The sequence below is a fragment of the Sus scrofa genome, chromosome 14, assembly GCF_054392235.1.
Source record: "Sus scrofa isolate SSC_HxYL_T2T_F1_AM1 chromosome 14, Sscrofa_HxYL_maternal_Yorkshire_Landrace_v2.0, whole genome shotgun sequence".
In the NCBI taxonomy this organism is placed as follows: domain Eukaryota; kingdom Metazoa; phylum Chordata; class Mammalia; order Artiodactyla; family Suidae; genus Sus; species Sus scrofa.
In genome coordinates, this window is record NC_139396.1 from 115,433,242 (window position 1) to 115,459,595 (window position 26,354).

General features: G+C 33.7%; 1 protein-coding gene and 1 pseudogene across 6 annotated transcripts in view; one reads left to right on the forward strand and one right to left on the reverse strand.

Annotated features, from left to right (window-relative positions):
* Positions 1-26,354, forward strand: part of LOC146396953 (uncharacterized) — an 866,748-nt gene that overhangs the window by 645,736 nt on the left and 194,658 nt on the right. For all 6 annotated transcript variants that reach the window (XR_014827579.1, XR_014827578.1, XR_014827580.1 and 3 more), the window contains one exon: positions 17,377-17,447. Coding sequence is in view for 2 of the 6 variants with exons in the window: in XM_084996670.1 (XP_084852796.1) it covers positions 17,377-17,447 (71 nt within the window). In the remaining 4 variants the exon portion in view is untranslated. The remainder of the gene's footprint in view (positions 1-17,376; positions 17,448-26,354) is intronic.
* LOC100154981 (nucleophosmin pseudogene) lies at positions 22,132-22,682 on the reverse strand (annotated as a pseudogene).

The following is a 26,354-nucleotide window of genomic DNA, read 5'->3' on the forward strand; positions in this document are numbered from 1 at the left end:
AAAAGATATATGTACGCCTTTACTCGTTGTAGCATTGTTTACAATATCCACAATATAGAAGAAACCAAAGTGTCCATAGATAGGTGAATGGATAAAGAAGGTGTTGAAATAATATTCCATACAATGAAATGTTACTCAGCCATAAAAACAGTGAAATCTTGTCATTCGTGATAACTAAATGAACCAGAAGTGAAATTAGTCAGAGAAAGACAAATACTGTTCGATTTCATCTATATGTGAAATTAAAAAACCAAAACAAGCAAACAAATAAACAAAACAGAAACAAAGTCATCGATACAAAGAACAAACATGTGCTTTCCAGAGGGGAGGATGGTAGAAGGAATGGGTGAAATAGGTGAATGTGATTAAGAGGTACAAACTTCCAGTTATAAAATAATTCAGTTCACAGGGATATAATCTGTAGCACAGTGTATATAGCCAACAGTATTGAAATTACTTTGTTTAATGACAGTAACAAGACATTGTGGTGATCATTTTGTAATACATAAAAAAATTGAATCACTATTTTGTACACCTCACACTAATACATTGCTGTATGTCAATTATAATTCAGTTTTAAAAAAGAAGGCATTGTGGTACTGATATAAGGATAGGCATATTTCAATGGAAGAAAGTTAAAGGCCCAGAAATATACCCTTACATTTATAATCTATTGAAATTCACCAGGGTGCCAAGACAATTTAATATGGAAAGAGTAACTGTTTTAATAAATGGTGCTGGGACAATTGGGTTTGAAAATACAAAAGAATGGATTTTGAGCCCTATATGTTTGTATATACAAAACCTAGCTAAATATGAATCATAGACCTAAATTAAAGATCTATATATGCTTAGAAAATATAGGGATAAATCTTCACAACTACAGATTAGGCAATGATTTCCTAGATACACCTAAAGGACAAGCAATAAAAAAATTTATAAATTGGACATCATCAAAATTTAAAACTTTTGAGTTTTAAATTACACAAGCAAGTAAAAAGACAGCACAAAGAATGGGAAAAAATATTTGCAAATTGTATATATGATAAGGGACTTGTATCCAGAATATATAAAAAACTCTTAGCAAACAATTAAAAAATGGGCAAAGGATTTGAATAGACTTTTATCCAGAAGAGATACACGCATGGCCAATAAGCACATGAAAAGATACTCGAGATCTTTAATCATTAGAAAAATGCAAATAAAATACAGTGAGATATTACTTCATATCTTTGAGGTTGACTATAATAAAGATAAATAGCAAGTGTTAGCAAGGATGTAGAGATACTGGAACCTGTATTCACTGCTGGTCAGAATACAGAATAACTGCATTGGGAAACTGTTAGCTAGTTCTTCAAAATGTTAAGGATAGATTTGCCAGCTTACCCAGGAACTTTACACCTCCATATCCACTCAACAAGACATATATCCACATACAAACACACACACACGAGATATGCAAATTGTCATAATGCCATTATTCCTAATAGCTAAGAAGGGGGAAAAGCCCAAATGTCCATCAACTGATGAATGGATAAACAAAGTGGGTGTAAACCCATATAATAAAATTTTATTTAGTCATAAAAAGGAATAAAGTGCTAATACATGCTATGACATAGATGAACCTTAAAAAGGTTATATTCAGTGAAAGAAGTAAAAAGTGAAAGTACAGACATGATTCCATTTATTTGAAATGTCTGGAATAGGCAAATATACAGAGAATACTGGCAGAGGCTGGAAGTATAAAGGAAGGGGTTAAGCAGGACTGCTAATAGATGTGATCATTCCTTTGAGGGTAATGAAAATGCTCTAAAATTAGATTATGGTAAACATTGCATAACTCTAAAAATAATCTGAAAGCCACTGGCTTGTACACTTTAAACAGTTGAATTTTATGGTATATTAATACATCTCAATAAAGCTGTTAAATATAAAAGTGAGCCCTTGGACCTATATTGGTTAGGAGTACAGAGCTCTTGTGTCCTGGTGTTTTCTGTATGAGTCCTGGCTCTACTGCTTTTCAGCTATGAAACCCTGGACAAATTAGTTAAATGTGCTAAACCTCAGTTTTCTCAACTATATGGGAATGTTGTAAGGATTAAACAAGAACATGTCACAGTGCTGAAAAATCACCAGGCATTTTGTTTGACAGGCCCTCATTTCTGATTCATTACAATCCTTTAAATAAAGTGAGCCTTATGAAAATCTCAACAATGAAAAAGAAATATAATGTATATGCCCTTCCCTTTTAGTCTGGGACAACTTTAATCAACAGAATGCTGCAGAGGAGTTCCTACTGTGGCTCAGTGTTAATGAAACTGACTAGTATCCATGAGGGCATGGGTTTAATCCCCGGCCTCGCTCAGTGGGTTAAGGATTTGGTGTCATCGTGAGCTGTGGTGTAGGTCACAGACACAGCTTGGATCCTGCGATGCTGTGGCTGTGGTGTAGGTCTGCAGCTGTAGCTCCAATTTGACCCCTAACTTGGGAACCTCCATATGCTGCAGATGTGGCCCTAAAAAATGAAAAAACTATGCAGCAGAAATCATCTCAATGACTTTTAAGAATAGGTCAGAAAAGATCATGCAATTTCTTTGGAGTTTTTAATCTCTAAAGGAAGGGATCTGCCATGTAAGAAATGTGAAGTCTCCTAGAACAGCCACGCTAGAGAGGCCATGTGTAGGTGATCTTGTAGACCATTCAAGAGCTGGCATCCGCCGCCAACCACATGAGAGAGCTATCTATCATGGGTATTGAGCCCTTGGAGCCTTCAGTTGACAGCATCCATGGCCAACACCTGACTACAACCACATGATAGATTCCAAGCAAGAACTGCTCAAATTCCTGACACAAAATTATATGCAAAATAAAATACTTACTTAAATTTGTTAGTTTCAGGGTAATGTGTGATGCAACAATAATACACAAGATAAAATTTAATACTTAGAAGTAGAATATTTCCATTAAAAACAAACTAAATTCTAAAATGCGTGGCATTGAATGTAGGACTAGTTAGCAGAAGAGAACTGGGAAAGTGTCTAGGGGGGTTATAGCAGAAGCATTAAGCCTGTGTGTAGGCTGTTGGTGAGGGTTTTTAATGAAACTGTGGATTTTATTGGAATTTGGTGGAAAGGCAGCCCTTTTTATGCTGTGGTGATAAGTCTGGAAACATTTTTGTCTCGGGAACCTAGGAAATGGGAATCATACCCAAGAAATTCCAGGCTGTAATTCAGATTTCCATACAGAGTGATCGAATTGCCACTAGTCTCCTTATAACTGCCTATTTATTCTAAAACACTGGAAGGGTTGAACTAAAATATGAATGCTCTGGATTTTGAGCAGAATTTAGAGAAAAATAAAGCACTAGGACTGGCAGGATTCACGAATAAAACTATTCCTCAACCCCAATTTTTCTTAAGAGAATACCTTCAAAATAGGAAAAGAAAGAGGCTGATTACCAGTATCAAAGCCATGTCATTGTCAGATTAAAACCATCTTGGAAAAGATGAAACCGGTGTGACTGTGAAATGATTTGTCAATAACTAAAATGATTTAAAGTCATGCCTCATTGACTCTTTCAAACTTGCAAAGGGCCTCGATGTGCATTTTTTGGCTATGGAATTAACTAATTAAATTGTTTTCATGCAAAAGGTTCACCATAGTTAATGTGTACAATTTGATTAGTTTGGACATATGCAGACACTAATACCATCACTAATATCAAAGTGATATTTAATACTTCCCAAAATTTCCTTGTCTTTTGTGTGTGTGTGTGTGTGTGTTAAGAGCACTTAACATGAAATCTACCCTCTTAAAAATTTTTGAGGTGCTCAGTATCATATAGCTAACTATAAGAAATATATTGTGCATTCATTTAACATAGCTGAAACTATACACCCACAAACAACCCCCCATATCCACCATTCCCAATTTTTGGAAACCATTAATCTATTCTCTTCTTTCAATTATTTTAGATACTTCATATAAATGGAAACATGCAGTATTTCACTTTCTGTGGCTAGTTTATTTCATTTAGCATGCTGTCCTTCAAGCTCATCCATATTGTTACAAAAGTCAAGGCTTCCTTTTCTTTTAAGGGTGAATACTATTCCATTGTATATATGTATATGCCATTTTTTCTTTATCTATTCATTGGTCAGTGTACATGGGTTGTTTCCATATCTCAGCTATTGTGAAAAATACTTCAATAAACATGGGAGTAGAGATAGTTCTTTGAGATCCTTATCTGAATTATTTTGTATATATATCCATAAATGGGATTGCAGGATATTTGGTAATTCTATTTTTTTAGGAATTTTCATACTGTTTTCTATGTGTATGGCACCATTTTACCTTCCCACCAACAGAGTACAAGAGTTGCAGTTTCTCCACAATTTTGTCAACATATTATTTTTTATGATAGGTATCCTACCAGGTGTGAGATAAAATCTCATTATAGTTTTCATCTGCATATCCTTGATAATTAATGAAATTGATCATTTTTTCGTATAACTGTTGGCCATTTGTATGTCTTCCTCGGAAAAATGTCTATTCAAGTCCTTTGCTTATTTTTTATTTGAGAATTTTTTCTACTTTTTGAGTTGTAGGGGTTCCCTATATATTTTGATATTATGTATATGGTGTAAGGTATGTGTCCAATATTGGTTTTTTTGCATGTGGGTGTCCAGTTATCCTAATATTATTTGTGGAAGAGACTATCCATTCCCCACTAAGTAATCTTGGCATCCTTGACAAAGAGACATATCCATTTCCATGCATGGATCTATTCCTAGGTGCTCTATCCTGTTCCATTGGTCTATATGTCTATCTTTATGCTAGTACCATACTTTTTAAATTATTGTAGCTTTGTAATATTTTTTGAAATTAGTAGAGAAATACTTCCAATTTTGTTCTACTTTCTTAAAATTTCTTTGGCTATTTTGAGTCTTTTGTGGTTTTATATGAATTTTATTATTGTTTTTCTATTTACATAAAAACATTGAAATTTTGATATGGCTAGAATTGAGTCTGTAAAGTGCTTTGGTTAGTATAAACATTTTAACAATATTAATTCTTCCAGTTCACAAACACAATATGCCTTTCCATTTACTTGTTTCCTCTAATTTCCTTCAGCTGTATTTGCAATTTTCACTATACAAATATTTCACCTCTTTAGCAAAGTTATTCCTCAAGTATTCCTCAAGTTATTCCTCAAAGTTATTCCTCAAGTATTTTATTCTTGTGGATGCCATTGTGAGATTATTTTAAAATTTCCTTTTTAGATGGTTTGTTGTTATTGTACAGAATTGCACTTGATTTTTGTACTTTGATTTTGTAAACTGCAACTTTATTGAATTCATTGATTAATTTTAAGGTTTTTTTTTGGGTGTGGAGTCTTCAGGGTTTTCTATATATAATATACCATCTCCAAATAGAGGTAGTTTTATGTCTTTCTTTTCAATTTGTATGATTTTTTTCTTTTTCTTGACTAGTTACTTTGTTTATGATTGCCAGTACATTGAATAGAAGTTATAAGATTGGGCATCCTTGTCTTGTCCATGGTTTTAGAAGAAAAACTTTCAATTTTTCACTGATTTCTGTAGGCTTATCATATATGGCCTTTATCATGTTGAGATATATTCCCTCTACACCCAGTTTGTTGGAAGCTTTTATCAAGAAAGGGTGTTGATTTTGTCAAATGATTTTTCTGCATCTGTTGTTATTTTGTGATTTTTGTCTTTCATTCCTTTAATGTGGTATATTTCATCAATTTGATTTGTATATACTAAACCATTTTTCATGTTGTGGGGATAAATTATAGTGTATGATACTTTTAATATAATGGTGAATTAAGTTTTCTAGTATTTTATTGAAGATTTTTGCATCTTTTTGCATATTGGTCTGCACTTTTCTTTTCTTGTAGTCTTCGGCTTTGAGATCAGTGTAATCCTGGCCCCATAAAATGATTTTGAAAGTGTTCCTTCTTGTTCAGTTTTTTGGAAGAGTTTAAGAAGAATTGGCATTAATTCTTCTTTAAATGTATGATACAATTCATTATTGAAACCATCTGTCCTGGACTTTTGGGAGCAGTTTTTGATTACTGATTAAATATTCTTATTCATTATTATTCTGCTCAAGGTTTTTATTTCTTCATGATTCTATCATGGTAGATTGTATGTCCCTAGGAATGTATTTCCCTAGGTTATTAAATTTGTTGCTGTATAAATGTTTATAGTATCCTTTTATGCTCCTTTTTATTTCTGTGACATCAGTTGTAATGTTTCCTCTTTGATTAGGCAAGTAGCAGGCTGAGAAGGCTTGTCATCTACAAATAGGAAAAAGGAAGATGACACAAAAGTGAGCACAGGAGCCCAGAAAGCAGAAAGATTCATGGCAAATAATTCTAAGGGAGAAGTATTGGACTGTGAACAAGAAGCTGATCATATTTGCCTGGTGGGATTTCAGAATTTCTATACCAATTACTGTGTGCCTACCACTTTCCCCTTTACTAAATGGGAATATTCATTGCTACTGTGCTCTTTGACTTATCATTGAATGCGAAGTGGTTTAGGGGCAAGGGTAGGAAAAATATGTCTAGTTAATAAGTATTTAGATTGAGAGAAATCATTCCCAAGAAACTGAACTTGCAAAGCCTCACTAAAATATGAATGTGAATCAGATGCAAAAACCTGGACCTTGAGCCGAAGACTGATACCATAATAGATGACATGTTAGATATTGAAAAGATGTGGGTGTATTTTCTAATAATTCCTCTTACTGCAGACAACTACTTTCTAATATTTTCCTATAGTTTTGTTTTACTGATGTTAGACATTATACAAAAATCATACAATATCTATTATTTTGTATTTGGGTTCCTCATATTTTAAAGATTTATTTTTGTTCTTGCATATATTAGTAGCTTGCAGTTTTGGTGGCTGAGTAGAATTTCATTTTATGACAATGTTACATTGTGTGTCAACTATTCTGCTCTTGAGGAACATTTGATTACAAAGAGAACTCCTAGGAACACTCTTTACAAGTTCTCATGTGAACGTGTGCTTACATTTGTTTGGTATATACTTAGGAATTGTTGGGTCACAGGATAGGCAATAGTTTGAATTTAAAAGAAATGAACAAAACTTCCCCCCAGGTGACTGTTCATTTTATGCTCCTGGCAGCACTGTATGAGAATTTCAGGAGTTGCATATTCTTACCAACATTTGATCTTGCTACTGACTTTAATTTTTGCTATTCTAGTAAGCATATAGTAGTATTTCATTATGATTTTAATTTACATTTTCCTATTGCTTATGTGTTTACTCTCTTGCATCTATCCTGATTTATAAATTTAATTTTTTTTCTGAGAACCTGCCCTCTCATAGCAGCAGGAATCATGCCTACTTTGTATTCCCATTTGTCCATACACTTGACACTGCCATAAGAGTTATTTGCTGAATGACCAAAGGAAAGTTTAAAGTAAAATTGCTAGAAGAGTCCTTTTGCTTTTTAAAAATATATATACATTCATCCTGGATTCAGAGATCTTAATGTCAAATTCCACTTTTGCTAGCTTGCAAACATGGACGATTAGGCAAAACACTTATCTTACATTGATTCAATATTCTCATATTTACAATGGTTATAATTCCCATAACTACCTTATTTTTTTACTATAAAAATAATGTACACGTTTTGAGCAGTGACTAAAATTTATTTAGCACTTAATATTAAGTTGTTTTAAAAATGTATGTATATTTTACGTACTAATTCTTAATGGGGGGCAATGAATGAACAAGAGTGCTTAATTTTAGATATCTTCCAGGCTCAGAATTAAGTTCATAAGGATTGCAAAGCTGCCTTTCACTTTCTTAGCTCCCACTGTATAGCATTTGTACCATGGCTGTCAGTTCTCTTGCTGTTACTGCTGCCAGGATTCTCATTTTCCACTCATCAATATTCACAATAATTCTTTTTTTGTCTTTTTTTTTTTTAGGGCTGCACTTGCGGCATATGGAGGTTCCCAGGCTAGGGGTTGAATCGGAACTTAGCTGCTGGCCTACACCACAGCCATAGTAACACAGGATCCGAGCCATATGTGAGACCTACACCACAGCTCACAACAATGGTGGATCCTTGACCCACTCTTTGTGTATGCGTGTGTGCAAGCGTAAACAAATAAATGGGTCTGAGTGAGGTCAGGGATTGAAGCTGCATCCTCATGGATGCTAGTCAGATTCATTTCCGCTGAGCCATGACAGAAACTCCCAATATTCGCAATAATTCTGATATGGCCTTGAGGTATTTTCTCCTTCTGACACTTTCTTGATAGCCATTTATTCTCCATCAGTTTAATGCACACTAATTGTTGCATGATTCCAATTTTATCACATCACCTGCCTCATCAAATCACTGCTATCATTAGGAGTAATTTTTTTTAGCTTGTTAGTAATTTTACTGTATTGATGACATGATGAAATAATATTTTGAACATAGTAGGTTAAATAAAATGTAATGGTAATATTAATTTAACCTATTCATTTTACTTTTATTTTACATAATGAATGTGGCTACTAGGAAATTTATTATGTATGTGCCTTGTACCATATATCTATTGGGCAGCACTGTTTAGACAACCTAGCCAGCTATGGCTTCTACAGAACTGATTGGGTGAGGTTATTATATTTTGTTTTTACCTTTTTATCCCTTTTAACCATTTCTTCAATGCCCTGCACCCTATCTTTGGCAAGTACTAATCTCTTCCCTCTATATATGAGTTTTTTTTTTTGTTTTCTTTTGTTATGTTTGTTTGTTTCTTTGTTTTGTTTTTAGATTCACATATAAGATGGATCATATGGTATTTGTCTTTTTTTGTGCCAGATATATTATTAGCATAATGCCTTCATGCAGATGTGAATAGTGAGATTTTATTCTTTTTTATGATTGAATGATATTTAGCTTCTTTATCCAGTCATCTATCAATGAACGCTTAGGGATTTTGCATATTTGGCTGTTGTAAATACTGCTGCTATGAACATGGGAGTGCATATATCTTTTCAATAGCATTTTAATTTTTGGTTAAATACCTGGAGGTGGAATTGATGGGTCATATGTTAGTTCTATTTTTAATTTTTCAAGGAACCTGCATAATGCTTTCTATGGTGGCTATACCAGTTTCATTCTTATGTACTAGTAGTATACAGGGTTTCTTTTGTCCACACAATCAACAACATATCTTTTCCATAATAGCTATTCTAGTAATCATGAAATAATATCTCATTGTAGTTTTGATGTGCATTTTCCTGATGACTAATGATGTTGAATGTCTTTTCATATATCTTTTAGCCATCTGTAAGTCTTTGGGAATACGTTTGTCCAGATCTTTGCCCATTTTGTAATCAGATTGTTTGTTTGTTTGTTTTTTGCTATTGAGTTGTATGACTTCTTCATGTATTTTAGAGATAAACCCTTCATCAGATATACGATTTACAAATATTTTCTTCCATTTAGTAGATGCCTATTTATTTTGTTTGATTTTCTTTGCTGTGTAGAAGCTTTGTAATTTGATATACTCCCACTGTTTATTTTTGGTTTTGTTGCTTTTGCTTTTGGTGTCAGATTGAAAAAAATCACTGCCAAAACTTATGTCAAGAAGCTTACTACCTATGTTTTCTTCAGGGAGTTTTATTTGTTTTAGATCTTATGTTCCAGTCTTTAATCAATTTTGAGCTGATTTTTGTGCATGGTGTAGATTGTGGTCCAGTTTCATTCTTTTGCAAGTGGCTGTCCAGTTTACTCAACACAGAAATGCAAAGTATCACAAGAGACTACTGTGAAAAATTGTATGCTAACAAATTGGATAATCTAGAAAATATGGATAAATTCTTACAAACATACAACCTAACTGAGTCATGAAGAAATATAAAATCTGAAAAGACAAATTACTAGTAAAAAGATTGAGTCAGTAATCAAAAACTCCCAATAAATCAGTGTCCAGTGTTAGATGGCTTCACTGTTTAATCCTCTCAAACACTGAATGAAGAATTACTACCAATCCTTCTCAAACTTTTCCAAAGAACAGAAGAGAAAACTTCCAAACTCATTTTACGAGTACAGCTTTTTTACTTTGACATCAATCCAGAAAAAGTTACCACAAGAAAAGAAATTTATAGGACTATATCCTTAATGAAAAGAAATGTAAAAATCTTCAATAAAATATGAAAACACTGAATTCCACAATACCTTAAAACGATCATATTCATGATCAAGTGATATTTATCTCAAGTATGTAAGTCTGGTTCTTCAGCCACAAATCAGTCAATATGATACACTACATAAGCAAAGTGAAGAATAAAAATTACACGATCATGTTAATAGATGCAGACAAAGCATTTGACAAAATTCAATCTCCATTTATGATAAAAACTGAAAAAAGTGGGTATAAAAGGAACATATCTCAACATAAGACAAAAGTTGTCTCTTATTTCTGATTTTCTTTATTTTGATCCTTTCTCTCTCTCTCTCTCTCTTTCATTTTTTGATGAGCCTAGCTAAAGATTTGTCAATTTTATCTTTTAAAATAACTACCTCTTTCATTGATCTTTTCCATCACCTTTTTAGTCTCTAGTCAATTTATTTCTACTGCAATTTTTGTTATTTTCTTCCTTCTAATAACTTTGGGTTTTGTTCTCTTCTTACTAGTTCCTTAAAGTATAAAGTTGGATAAATTAGTTATCCTCCTAGGTTTTTTTCCTGAGTTTTTTATCTTATTCTTCCATTTGGAACATACTCATTTATTTCTCCATTTTCTTGACTGTGTGTTGGTTTCTCTGCAGTACATGAAAAGACAATCTCTTTCAGTCTTTCAGTCTTGAAGGAGTGGCCTTTTGTAGGAAATGAAACCCTACCCTAGCTCTTAGCTATCTTTCAATACTTTGCGCTTGTCCAAGAAGCCTATTACATTTTTAATATCTCCCAACTATATATATATGTGTATATATATATATATATATATATATATATATATATATTTGCATATGTATGTAGATATGCTATATTGTATATATGCTGTCTGAAGGTCTGACATCCAATCAGCCTGACTCTAGATGCTGAGATCCTTTCCTTTGGAACATGTTAGGTTTTGGCACATAGTTAACTACTGGCATCCACCAGTCTCTGTCCCCAGAGAGCATTCCAGCAAGCTTCTAGAAGTATGTATTAAATTAGATGCCTGCCCCACCAGCTGGCACTTTAATATAAGCAGATAAGATTCCTTTACTTTAATCTAGATGAGATCAGCTGCCTCTGAGCTGGCCTCTCCTTCCTAGTTCCGAGAGTCTGGTTGCAAAGGTGTTTAACAGCCATTTGTCAGACTTCAAGTTGTGAGCTCTGTTGTTTTTCAAAAGCAGATATTTTGGGAATTCTCAGGTGTGGGTCTTAAAAGTTGAGGTGCCTTGCTGAGACCAGCTCAGCAGGATGGGGCTGAAGAACAGGTGCTGTGAAACTTAAGGAAAAAAGTTAACATAAAACAAGACACAGAGACATTTATCTTAAGTAAAGGTGGGAACGGGGGCAGGGAGGGGGGGAACTCAAGGTCTCAGGGACCAAGAACACCACCTCAAGAAACCACACTGCTTTTATTGTGTTCTTTAGGATTACGTCAAGTGAGAAGGGGGTTGTAGGTGCAGGATATAGGCTTTTTAAGTTATTTTAAAAGTCACATAGCTGGTTGCTGATTATTAAGCTTTTATTCTGACCTTTAGACATTTAACAATCATTAGCATCTGAGGAAGCTTGGCATCAGCTATCTATGCATAGCATCTAAAGAATCACCATTGTGTTTCTGAAGATGGCATGCCTATCTGCAGCAACCCTGCCTGCCTAGGTTTGCACCTTGGTTCTCCTTGCTAATGCATATCCTGCTAATGAGCCCTCATAAACCCCTTGGGGCCATGAGGCTCCTCTTTCTTTTATTCTTAAGAGGATGTATCATGCTGTGCAAACCACGTGCCAGTCTGCACAGGTCCAGAGTGCCTAGACCAATGCATTAAGTCCTCATTCAGCTGACCCTATGAATAACTTATGCCTTTAGGTCTTTGTTCTTAAGCTTAAGTCATTTACCAGCACTGCAACTGTTTTCCAGTCAGGAAGATGGGGTAAAGTAAAGCAGGACAAGATGGAGTTTTCAGCAAAGAGGCTAAGAAAATATTGTAGAAACATGTCTCGTGACAGTGCCTGACATAAATTCAAATTCTTTACTCTCATGGAGTAACTATTCTGATTGCAGGTCACTGTGTAGGGGAGGGGGGAGTTTATGAAGAAATCACATCCCAACCTCTCCTAGCCATCTCAGTGTGGTTTTCTTCTTATTTGCCTGGTGTAATCATCACTCAGCCAGCCATTAGGTCCTTTTAAGAAGAAAGCATTCTATATGTACCTATAGACTAACTGTATTCCATGGGAAGAGGTGAGTTCAGGATCCTATGTTGCCATGTTGAACTATTCTTGACTATTATCAATGGGAACAACTTATATGCAAAAAGCACAGAAAATATTCTTTGTCTTTCTAAAACTTTGTGTTTCTTTTCATTAAAGCAAAATATTTTATTCTCAAGTCCATTTAGTCTTGAATTTAAATGTTTACCTTCTAGCTATTAACATCATTTGCCTTGCGTTCTGAAGTGAAATGGATTCCTTAGATGGTCTTATATTTAAAAATGCAAATGGATGAGAAAACTGGGAGAAATTTAGAAATAAAACATTTACGAACATTGTTACACCATTATCAGCATTTTATAGATATTTCTTCAAAAGCATAGGGCCCTGACAAGACCAGCTTACCATTTTCTTCAACAGTTCTTACCCATCTGTATGAATTGTTTCCACTCAATAAAGCCTCCATTGTCAATGCTAGCTCTCAAATGCTACATGTCAGTGCCACCTCGTTCTGGATCTTAGAAACAATTTGCTCAGCAGTCAAGTACCTATTTGGCTTTCAGACCAGTAAGGGGCATCATTAATTTGCACTGAGAATTCAGCTGGATGCAAGAAAGTGTACCCTAGAATTATCCAAGTGAAGCTATGTGGGTTTTAATTTCTTCTGCTGATCTTAATACAAGAAGCTTAACCAATGACTTGACAAGTAGCCTATATACATAGATCCTGAGGATCTATTTAGTGTGGTTACATTTGGTGAACAAATTGGTACATTATAAATGTATTACCACATTTCCCTTGAAATGACCATTGATAATCTATGCTAATTTGTTTAGTTTATTTTGTTTAGTTTTATTAAAAATGAATTTTCCAGAATCCTGAATAATTGTTTCTGAAATTTGGAGTTTTGTCATTACCTTTGGGGAGAGGATCTGAAGACTTTCTAATTAAATCATTCTAGTATTTCCACCTAGTCTGTTTACTTTTAATGTAATTACTGATTTATTTGAGATTAGATATGCCATGTTGCATTTCTACGTTTGCCTCTTCCATGTTTATTTTTATCTTCTTTGCTATTTTTAGATTGTTTGTATATTTTGTCCTCTATTAGCTCATTAGTAATATATTCTTTCACCATTGTCTTATTTATCCTAGAAATTACAACTTGCTTTCTTGATCTATTACTGTCCAATATAAGGTCATTATTTCATAATTTACCTCATGTGGCATTGATTTTAAAGTACCATACTTGTATTAATGCTTTCCTGCCTTATGTGCTACAGTTAGCATGTGTTACATAGATAGATAGATTAGATTAATTTCACAAGATATTATTGTTCTTTTACAAAACTGATTACCCACATATTAAGCCATTTCTTTCTTTTTTGCCTTTTTTGTATTTTTATGGCCAAACCTGCGGCATATGGAGATTCCCAGGCTAGGGGTCTAACCAGAGCTACAGCTGCTGGCTTGTGCCGCAGCAACACCAGATCCAAGTCACTTCTGCAACCTACACCAGAGCTCACAGCAACACTGGATCCTTAACCAACTGAGTGAGGCCAGGGATCAGACCTGCAACCTCATGGTTCCTAGCTGGATTCCTTTCCACTGTGCCATGATGGGAACTGCAACCATTTCTTTTCTTATTTTTCTTTTCTGCATCCTAGAATTGCTATGTATAGTTATCGTTTTTCTTCCCCCCCAAAAAGGCACATTAGTACTTCCTTGAATAAGTTCTTTTGGTGACAAACTGTATTTTTCTCTAAGTGTCTTTTTTTTTCTTACTCTTAAAAAATGTTACTAACTGGTTATAAAATTCTAGTTTGATGTTTATTGTCTTTCAAACATGCCACTGTTTTGTCTTCTGTTTCTGTCCACTCTGGCGAGAATTCAGCACTCAGCTTTGCTGTTACTCTTGAAGCCATTACATTCATTTTCTTTTATTCTTTTCAGTACTTTTTCCTTTTCTTTAGCTTTTGTCAATGTTCCATGAGTTTTCCAGTATGTCTTTGATTGAAGTTTATAGCAACCTGTGGGGTGTTAGTCTTTATTCAGTTTCTCTTAAAATTTTTTCCTTTTTTCTCTTCAATTTTTTTCCTACCTCTTTTCTCTTCATTTTTACATACTCAGGTTTTACCAATATTGATTTTTTTCCAATATGCCCCATATTGATCTTATATTATTTTTTATAACTTCCTGGGGCTTTTTGTTGTTGTTGTTTTCTTTTATCTTTTAGTTCACCTATATCCTTTTCAATTTTGTCTAATTAGAAATTAAGATATTGCATTCTTAATTTTAGTTTTTGCATATTCATTTTTACAATTTCAATATGGTTTATCTTTTTATTGTTGCCAATTATTTTTATTTTATTTTTTGTCTTTTGTCTTTTTAGGGCCTCACCCGCAGCATATGGAGGTTCCCAGGCTTGGGGTCCAATCAGAGCTGTAGCCACCAGCCTACGCCACAGCCCCAGCAACATGGGATCTGAGCCGTGTCTGCAACCTACACCACAACTCACAGCAACACCAGATCCTTAACCCACTGAGCAGGGCCAGGGGTCAAACCCACATACTCATAGATGCCAGTCGGGTTCACTAACTGCTGAGCCACTACCATGAGGAACTCCTACTTTTTAAATTTTATTCAAATGTGATTGATTTATAGTCTTGTATTTCTGCTATACAGCAAAGTGATTGAGGTACACACATATATATATACATTCTTTATCATATTCTTTTCCATTATGGTTTATCACAGAATAATGAATATGGTTCCCTGTGCTATACAGTAAGAACTTATTGTTTATCCATTCTGTATATAACAGTTTGCATCTGATAATCTTTAACTCACAATTTATCCCTAACCCATCTCCCCTCTCTCTTGGCAACCATAAGTCTATTCTCTGTGTCTGTGTGTCTGTTTTATAAATAAGTTCAAGCATTTATAAATAAGTTCAAGCATTTTATAAATAAGTTTTATAAATAAGTTCAAGCATTTATAAATAAGTTCAAGCATTTCAAGCATTTTAGATTCCACTTGTAAGAGATATCATATGGTATTTGTCTTTCTCTTTTTGACTACCTTCACTTAGAATGATAATCTCTAGGTCCATCCATGTTTTTGCAAATGGAATTATTTCAATCTTTTTATGTATGTGTAATGTTCTATTAATAAATGTATCACATAATCTTTACGCTGTTGATGGAGTGATGTCTTGGCTATTTTGGATAGTGCTGCTATGAACTTAGGGCTGCACATATCTTTTTGAATTATAATTTTGTCTGGAAATATGCCCAAGAGAGGAACTGATGGATCATATGGCATGTAATTGCCAATTATTTTATTAATTATTTATTTTTTTTTTTTTGGCTTCCCCATGGCATATGGAGTTCCTGGGCCAGGGATTACATCTGAGCTGTAGTTTGCAACCTATAGGGATTGAACCTGAATCCTGGAGCTGTAGAGACACTAGAGATCCCACTGTGCCACAGTGGGAACTCAATCAATTATTTTAAAATATTTTTAACATGAATCATGTTTATTTCCTGGTTAGTGTCTGATAATTACATAAGCTATATGACGTATTGATCTCTTTTTAATTGACGTATTTCTCCCTCTACTCTTGTTTTCTTATTATGTTGTCATACTTTGATTTATTCCTGGTTCTTTGGCCTTGGTTTCTTTACACTGTAATGGAAAGTGGTAGAGTTAATTTGAGGCTCTGATAATATCTTATTTTTGTTCTGCCCTGCTTGTTGGCTAGTGGAAGATTGTCTTAATGCACTTATTCATCAAATTGATTCAAATGTGGCATTGGTTTTTCTGAAGGCTAGCCTATATCCAGGAAGATTTACGTAACATACAGTTTTCTGAATTTGCCAGGAATATGGCTAGTTATAATTTTCTATTTATTTCCTGACTGACAATTATCTTCATACCAGCTTTGCTCACATATTTGAATTCTGCTTTCCTCAGACACAGAAATTTCAGTTCACTGCTGCTGAACAGTGATTTTTAGTTTTCAAAAAAAATCTTTCATATACTGAAATTTGATGATAAAAAGAAAAAAACTAAGACTTATGCTTGCAATAGTAGAACGGTGTTAATTTGTCTATTTTCTCACCTTGTATAATTTTAAGCTTTTACCAAAGTTGTTTCATAACTCCCTCAAAGGCTTCCCCCTTCAAATATTTTCGTAAGATATATTTTGCTATTTCTTTACTTATCCATTTGATCAACCTAAAATAACGATTTTCTTTAACATTTCAAATTTTAAGATTAAAAAATTCTTTTTAATTTTTTCCTGTGGTTAGCCTTTGATTTTCAAAATATGATTTAATTTTTTTATCTCTAGCATCACACAACAGTGTCTTATCTAACTTTGCTCTTACTCCTGTGTGCATATATATCATCAGTATTCCTTTTTAACCTCCAACTTATCAACTGGCTTTTTCTGAGATATTCAAACTGATAATATGAGTTCTTAATATTTTTCTTCTTATTTTTCATAATAAATCTCATTTTTTTTCTATTTTACATTTTCCTCTACATGGAAAATGATTATTCATTTAATGTACATTTATTATGTGTTATATAACATATATAATTTGTTATATGTTATATATCTATAATATAATAAATAATATACTAATATATAATATATATATTAATGTAAATATCTTAATTAGGAGAACAGAAAATTTTAATCAAATTGATATTTTAATGACATTTTTATGGATATACCTTCTCTATACTCTGTTTTCTTTTTCTTTTATTATTATTGTTAAATCGTTTATTTGAAAAATAAAAAGAAAGCAACAATCGTGGATATGCAAATAAATGGAAACACTAGTAACATAGTAACAAATTTTCTTTGATAGTAAATTTAATTGTACAAACAAAAAGCTTGACTAATAAAGGTATTCATGTTTCTTTTCACAGTGCTGCTTACAGTAAAGGCAATCATTCCTACCCTACCCTTTTCTGGACTTTAGATACTTCTTTATATTTTGGTAAGTCATATTATTCATTTTGTCCTAAAAAGAATCAGAATCTTCTAGGTTGTAGTCATGTTTTTCCAAAATTCTCTTTTCCAAGAATGGATTGTCAAATAGAGATTATAATAAGGAATTGCTTTTAGCAAAAACCTATCATAAAAGATAAGAAAAAAATAAAAATTTGCAGGCTATTGTGAGTTAGCTGAAGATGGCAACTCTGTACTAGGCCTTCTGCTGGGTCCTGGTATAGGATTCTTAGCAAAACAGATTCTATCTCTACATTTCCCCTAGATTCACAAAGCTTGTAGACAGGTGAGCAAGACACCAAGGTAGCAGAAGTTAAAAATAACTAAATGTCTTTGTAAAATTTGAAGTAAATATTCTGACTAATGATTATTTCCTATATTTATTATGATTAATTTTGTACATTTAATTGTTTCTTAACCTAAATTAGTTTTATATGTTATACATATATTCTGTATTCTGCTGTAAAATAGTTTAAAAATAATCTTCAAGTGTTCTCAACCTTGGCACTAGTGACATTTTACATTGGATAATTCTTTCCTGTGGGGAGCTGTCCAAAGCATTGTCGTAGATACTGAGCAACATCCCTGGCTTCTATCTACTAGATGCCAGTGGTATTCTTCAGTTGTGGCATCTAAACATGTCTCCAGACATTGCCACATCTTCCCTGAAGTGCAAAATTGCCCCCAGTGAGAATCAATTATCTACAGGAGTTCTACAGATAGGCTCATAATATATTAAAGGCAACCATGTTCACATTTCTTTGGAGGTTCTTTTAGTCAGCTAGTAATTTGAGAGCTGGCTATCAGAAGGTCAGAGTCTAGATCTGTTGCTGAAGACAGAGCCTGAAGACATATTTGTTTTAACCTTGTCAGCCAGGGAGTGGTTTTGATGGTGGACACCAGAGGAACTGACCCCAGGGTGATCACCTTAGTATGGAATACATAAGGTCGAGAATTAGGAAGTGAATGGTTGCTCTAAGTGAGAATAGTAAACATTATACTTAATGTAACACTGTCTTATTGAAAATTATTTCCTCATAAAATATTATGTCAAAATTACTTCCACATAATAAAATTAAAAACAGCAAAAGTTTTTATTTTTATTTTTTAAAAGTTTTTAAAACATAGGAACAATTTAAGTCTATAAGATAAGAAGAACAGATAATGATAAGCTACATAGCCAATTTTGGCTCTCTGTCTATTAAGTCTACCAGTATTTCTTTGTGACTTTGATTTATGTTTTTCACTTACTGGGAAGAATATGGCCTAAAAGCTGAATTGAAGTGAACTCATGTTGCTTAGAAATTGGTAAAGATTACTTTACATCAATATTCATTTCAAAGCATTAATTCAGCACCAACAGAATGCTTTATAATTGCTACCTATATATTCAAAACTATAACATGGTTCAAGATCCCAACACGAAAAAAAATTCCCAATGGTATATTATTTTTCTATCTCTTTTTATAAGTGTGGGCTGCTAGCATTATTATTATTATTAGCATTTGGTGACAAGGTAGGAATTGGGGAATTTTAAGGGTTATTGAGCACCATGAGGAAATTTTCATCTCAGTACATGGGCAATTAGGATGTGGAAAATTTAAGCTTAATGGGAGTTGTGTGGCTAATCTGGAAATTTTCACAATGTAACAGCACAAAGTTATGTAGTGCAGGTGTTTAATTGTTGATGTAACTAAAACCAGAACTTAATTAATTAAAAGATCAATGTACAAAAACTTATCACTGGCTTGAAAAGGTAGAAAGGTTTAGAAAATAAAATTTTGGGTTATATTTGGCACAGATGAAATTATTTTTATTAAAAGAACCAGAAGAATCTATCAACTAAATCATAGCTGTATCTAACATATTGAATTTGGTTGTAGGTACAGCTCTTTAGTTCTTTTTAGTAACACAGGGAAAGTTTCTAAAGCTTTATTTAGTAATATATGATTCAGTTTCCTTATTAATTTTTACTCTTGTGAATTATATAGAGTAATAACAAGCTATTTACAAATATGTTTTCTAGGATCCAAAACATTAAACCTGTTTTTTATTATTCAAATACTTATTCAAAGGCTAGGGAGATACAAGGGGATTAAAACATGTTCAATGAGGGAAGGCAAATGCACAAGTAATAGAAAGCCAAGTATGAGGATCACTGAGTAACAGCTTTCAAAAAAGTGCTTTAGGACATTAAGAGGTTGCTTCCAGCCTGGAAGGGGGCATGAGCAAGTGGCAAATCAGGAATGGGGATTGAGATTAAAGTAGAAGACTTCAGTCTGGATTGTTGATGATACTCAACATGAACTATATTTGTCACTCCTTTTCCTCTCTCCCCATCTTTGGGCCTAATTTACCAGTAGTGCCAGGACTGTTCATTGTGCTTTTTCTATACCTGATTGCATTTTTGCTTTAATGTCTTCTACAGAACTAGGTCCTTTAGATGTTTTCGGAGTTTTTTCCTGTTTTTTGAAAAATTTTTGACCTTTTGATCTTGGTGTCAACAGTTTTGAGTCTTTCCATTCTTGTTTGATTTTTGTGCATTTTTGGTTGAAATATCTCTTAGCGATTTATTTTTTATTTCCCCAACACATTATTTTTTTTTCTGCTGTACACCATGGTGAGCCAGTTATATATACATGTATAAATACTTTTTCCTCACATTATCATGCTCCGTCATAAGTGACTAAACATAGTTCCCAGTGCTGCACAGCAGGATTTCATTGCTAATTCAATCCAAAGGCAATACTCTGCATCTATTAGCCCCAAGTTCCCAATCCATCCCGCTCCCTCTCTCTCCCCCTCAGCAACCACAAGTCTATTCTCTAAGTCCATGATTTTCTTTTCTGTGGAAAGGTTCATTTGTGCTGTATGTTAGATTCCAGATATAAGTGATATCATATGGTATTTGTCTTTCTCTTTCTGACTGACTTCACTCAGGATGAGAGTCTCTAGTTCCATCCATGTTGCTGCAAATGGCATTATTTTTTCTTTTTATGGCTGAGTAGTATTCCAGTGTGTATATATACCACTTCTTCCTAATCCAATCATCTGCTGATGGACATTTGGATTGTTTCCATGTCCTGGCTATTGTGAATAGTGCTGCAATGAACATGTGGGTGCATGTGTCTTTTTCCAGGAAAGTTGTGTCCAAATATACGCCCAATTGCTGGGTGATATGGTAGTTCTATGTATAGTTTTCTAAGGTACCTCCATACTGTTCTCCATAGTGGTTGTACAAGCTTACATTCCCAAAAACAGTGCAGGAGGGTTCCCTTTTCTCCACACCCCCTCCAGCATTTGTTATGTGTGGACTTATGAATCATGGCCATTCTGACTGGTGTGAGGTGGTATCTCATGGGCATTTTCATGTGCATTTCTGTAATAATCAGCGATGTTGAGCACTTCTTCCTGTGCTTGTTGGCCATTCTGTATATTTTCTTTGGAGAAATATCTATTCAGGTCTTTTGCCCATTTTTTCATTTGGTTGTTGGATTTTTTGATGTTTAGTTGTATAAGTTACTTGTATATTCTAAAGATTAAGCCCTTGTCAGTTGCATCATTTGATATGATTTCTCCCATTCTGTAAGTTGTCTCTTTGGTTTCTTTTTGGTTTCCTTTGCTGTGCAAAACCTTGTCAGTTTGATGAGGTTCTATTGGTTTATTTTGGCTTTTATTCCTGTTGCTTTCAGAGACTGAGCTGAGAAAACATTTGTAAGGTTGATGTCAGAGAATGTTTTGCCTATGTTCTCTTCCAGGAGTTTGATGGTGTCTTATCTTCCATTTAAATATTTAAGCCATTTTAGTTTATTTTTGTGCATTGTGTGAGGGTATGTTCTAGTTTCATTGATTTGCATGCCACTGTCCAGGTTTCCCAGCAATATTTGCTGAATAGACTGTCTTTTTCCCATTTCATATTCTTGCCTCTTTGTTGAATAACAGTGGTGAGAGTGTACATCCTTGACTTGGTCCAGATTTTAGTGGGACGGCTTTCCGGTTTTCTCCATTGAGTATTATATTTGCTGTGGGTTTGTCATAAATGGCTTTTATTATGTTAAGGAATGTTCCCTCTATACCCACTTTGGTAAGAGTTTTTTTATCATGAATGGATGTTGGAGTTTGTCAAATGCTTTTTCTGCGTCTATTGAGATGATCATGTGGTTTTTGAGTTTTCTTTTGTTAATGTGGTGTATGACGTTGATTGATTTGCATATGCTGAACAATGCTTGTGAACCTGGGATGAATCCCACATGGTCATGTTGTACAATGTTTTTGATACTTTGTTGGATTTGGTTGGCTAAAATTCTGTTGAGAATTTTTGCATCCATATTCATCAAAGATATTGGCCTATAGTTTTCTTTTTTGGTGGTGTCTTTGGTTTTGGAATGAGGGTGATGGTGGCATGATAGAATGTCTTTGGGAGTGTTCCTTCTTCAAACTTTTGAAAAAGTTTAAGGAGGATGAGTATAAATTTCTCTTTGTATGTTTGGTAGAATTCACCTGTGAAGCCATCTGGTCCTGGACTTTTTTTTGTAGGGAGTGTTTTTATGACATATTCAATTTCATTTCTAGTGATCTGTCTGTTCAGTTGAACTATTTCTTCGTGATTCAGTTTTGGTAGTCTGTACATGTCTGGAGAGTTGTCCTTATTGATTTCTTTACTGAAGTTTTTCTTACACTTCCTCATCATCAAAGTCACCATCATCACATCTTCATCATCGCCATCATCTTCATCATCATCTTCATTTTCCTTAGCAACAAGTTTTACTTTTTTTCCCTGGAAACTTGATACCCCCTCCAGTGGGAGAACACTTTCCAGATATGCTCAGAAGTTTCATATCCTCCTTCTCTTCATCTTCTGACTCTGCATCTTCCTCCACAGCTACTAAGTGCTGTTCACTAATATGCACAGGCCCTGAACCACACTTCAACCTTTACACTGCAGGTGGTGTTATTTCAAAGCCTCCAAGGGAAACCATTGGCTGTACAGACATTTTCAACACTTCCAGTGTTACTTTAATTGGAATGCCTTCATAATTCATTGTCTCTGCTTCAACAAAGTGCAGTTTATCCTGTGCACTAGACCCTAAACTGACCATTCTTAAAGATAACAGATACACATTTTCATCATTATCCACCTTAAAATGATAATCTTTATACACCTTTAGTTCACAACTGAAAAGATATTTCTGAGGCTCACGTTCATATCCATTGAATCTTCCATGGTTTGGTGGCATGCATTTAAGTGGGAGAGTAGGCAGAGAAAAACGACTACCCAGGGAACAGCTGCACAAAATGGAATCACACCAGGGAAACAAACTTTCTTAATTAATGCCCTCAGTACACATAGGGGTATGCTTCAGCAAGAGCCAGAAACACAACTTCTTAAAATGTTTAGGCTACACTTTGTAGTTATCCAAGCATTATTGCCATTAAGAAAAAAAAATCTAAGTGAATATGCATATATCAACAAGTAATCTATTACTGCATTTGGCTTCTCTAAATAGACACTTTTTTTTTCTGTCTTTTGTCTTTTTAGGGCTGCACCCCTGGCATATAGAGGTTCCCAGGCTAGGGGTCAAATCGGTGCTGTAGCTGCTGGCCTCTGCCACAGACACAGCAACATGGGATCTCAGCTATGTCTGTGATCCACACCACAGCTTTTGGCAATACTAGATTGTTAACCAAATGAGTGGGGCCAGGGATAGAACCTGCAACCTCATGGTTCCTAGTTGGACTCATTTCCAGTGTGCTGTGAGGGGAACTCCCTAAATAGACACTTTTATTCAGTTGCCATTTGGTAATTTCTTGCTTAAATACCTCCTAAGTAAATGCCATGCCTGAATGCATTGCCTGTATTTTCCTATGATGCCAATGGTTGAAACTTTGCTTTTAGAATTTTAGACGTTATATCAATGTTTTGTGTCATTATTTGGTACTTTTTAAAAGAGCATGTGTGGATCACATGATTTGTAGATTATACAATCTTTATTGGATATGTGCGATTCCAGTTAGTGAGAAAAAGCTAACCTGGTTATTCTTTCAGATGCTTGCACTGTGAAAATTCCTCTGAGTATGGATCAAATAGGATCATTTCCATAGTAGATTACTTACAGAGTGTTGAATACATAAATGTCCTCTTACAAGCCCTCTTAAATTCACTGAACCCCTATTTCCTAGTCTATAATACAGTAATATTAATATATAAAATAGGTAGGGTTAAGGGAGACAAAGCATGAACTATGTAGCCTCTTAAACCAAGTCAGTAAATGCTGGACCCTCTTCTCCTTTTCCTCATAGTTTAGCATAAGAAGAACTGGGATGAAATCAAGGGCTCTTAAACATATACTTTTTAGTGTCCCAAACTGAGAGACCCTGATTTGACACTTTGGGGTTTATTCACATTGTCTCTGGATGAGAAATTGAGGAATGTTACCTTGATAGTGAGATGCTGTTTTTTTAAAGACATACTAGATGACTATTTTGTATATCTGATGTGTAGCTAAACAAAAGTCCAGTACTCTGGGTGTTCTACTAATAGCAAATTAAAATAGATATTTAAAAAATTCATTTGATACGGACCCATTGTTTTCCAGAACAATTTACATTCTGATCTTATTTTTCTATTTGGTTGATTTTTTTCCTTTATATCCTTGTTTCTAACACCTCTTTTTCAATTAACCAAAACCAACTCACTTTTGCACAGAATCTTATGTATCTCAAAGACATTATTTTTTCAAACTTAACCAAATATTAGAAAAGGACTAAATTATGTTTCTAAATTTTTATATGTAGCGATGTCCAAAAATTTGTTTCCAAAAATATATAAATAAGGGAATATTTACTTTATGCTCCTTAAAATACACTTTTGTTATTCAAAGAAATAGTTTAGGCAAAGCAGTGTCTCAACTAGGAATTATTAATTAAACCATGCAAAATATATTTAGGTCACAGAGCAGCTATGGCTTTTTGTAGAATCACAAACACATATACACAAAGTGAAGACAATTTAAATAATTATCCAAAAGTATTTTATGGAAACATTCCATTATTATTATATTTTTAAAAAACCATTCATTTCTACTAATTTACACTGCTCTGCCTTTGCTTTTTCACTTGCACAGGTAAATCTTATTGTATGAAAATAACAAATTTTATGTGTAATCTTTGGAATTAGTTTTTTTCATTAGTATCTTTTTTTATTAAGGTAGAGTTGATTTACAATGTTTCTTCAATTTCTGTTGTACAGCAAAGTGACTCAATCACACACAGTTCCCTGTGCCATACAGTAAGTCTCCGTTGCCCATTTATCCAAATGTAACAGTTTGCATCCCCAAACCCCAAACTCTTCAGCCACCCACTCCTTTCCCCTTCCCCCTTGGGAACCACAAGTCTATTCTCCTTAGCCATGATCTGTTTCTGTTTTGTAGATAGGATTATCAGTGCCATATTTTATATTCCACAGATAAGTGATATAATATAACATTTATCTTTCTCTTTCTGGCTTACTTCACTTAGTGTGAGACTCTCTAGTTCCATATATGTTGCTGCAAATGGAATGAGTTTGCCATTTTTATGGCTGAGTAGTATTCCATTGTGTATATGTACTATAACTTCTTAATCCATTCATCATCAGGATAAATTCATTAAATAAAAATATCAAGGACAAGAATTTCAATAAGATATAGTCGTCTATTAACAAGATATACAGTTGAGTTAAATGTTTGTAAAATTTTATTCATTTTAAAAAATTTTTTATAAATACCACACCATTCTGAATATATGAATACTAGTGATTTCTTGCTTTCAGAAATTATTTTAGACACTTTGTCGTTCAACTCATTTGTGATCCTTGACACTCAATACCTACACTATCTATGATAGCAGTATTATAAAAAGACAACCTTGAACCTAGATGAATAGAGTACTCAAAAGAACTGTTCATGAGAGACTGGAAAAGATTAAATATTTGACACATGGGTACTTAATGGTGCTAAAAAAATAACTTAAATTTTTTTTAAATTTTGAAGTAGTTTTTATTGGGTTACATTTATTTTCAAAGACTGAGTAATTTTATACTCTGCCTGTCCATAAGGTTAGTGTACACACACATGCATGTGTGCTGTACATCATCCTTTTATGTATTATTAAGAAATTCAGCTTCTTTGAAGCAAAATATCCTGAAAAGGAAATAAAAGTAGTTTTTTGCCCATTCATACCACAGTACTCATAAAGTCTAAACAAAATAGATGTTTTAATGAAAGTTAAATGTATCTACAAATTGCATTTTTGTACATTTCTGGATTGGCCTCTTACTCATAAGAAAAATGTTTATCAAAATATCACATAAATGCTGACTATGCCCTAAGTTGTGTGTTCTTCTTGCATATTAAGAGAGCTCAGTGACCACATAAATTTTAGTTTATGTTTACCACAAAATTTTTCTCTACTGTATGTACTTTATAAAGCCTAAGAAACACTTTATATTTTGACTTTTAAAAAATATATGCAATGCCCTTAATGTCATTATACATCAGTTTCAGATTTTCTGAAGTAAAGATAATAAATTTAGACAAGGACAAAAATTAGATACATATTTACTCATCAATCTATTAGTTCTATCTGTAAAAGATTCTGTATAAAGTCTTAATCGCTCATTTAGAGTCAAGGCTTTCTACTCACCACGCTTGTTCCTTAAATTACTATTTTTCTCTCTGTACAACACTTAGGAGAAAGGAACATTTGGGATTACTTAACATGTGAGGAATTAAAGTATGTTTTAATTATTTTTCTTTTAAATATAAGTATACACCACTTTTTCTAAACCTACAATTTAAAAAAAAAAAGGCTCAGGGCATTTGTGATTTTATTATCCCTTCTATCTAATTTTCTTAAA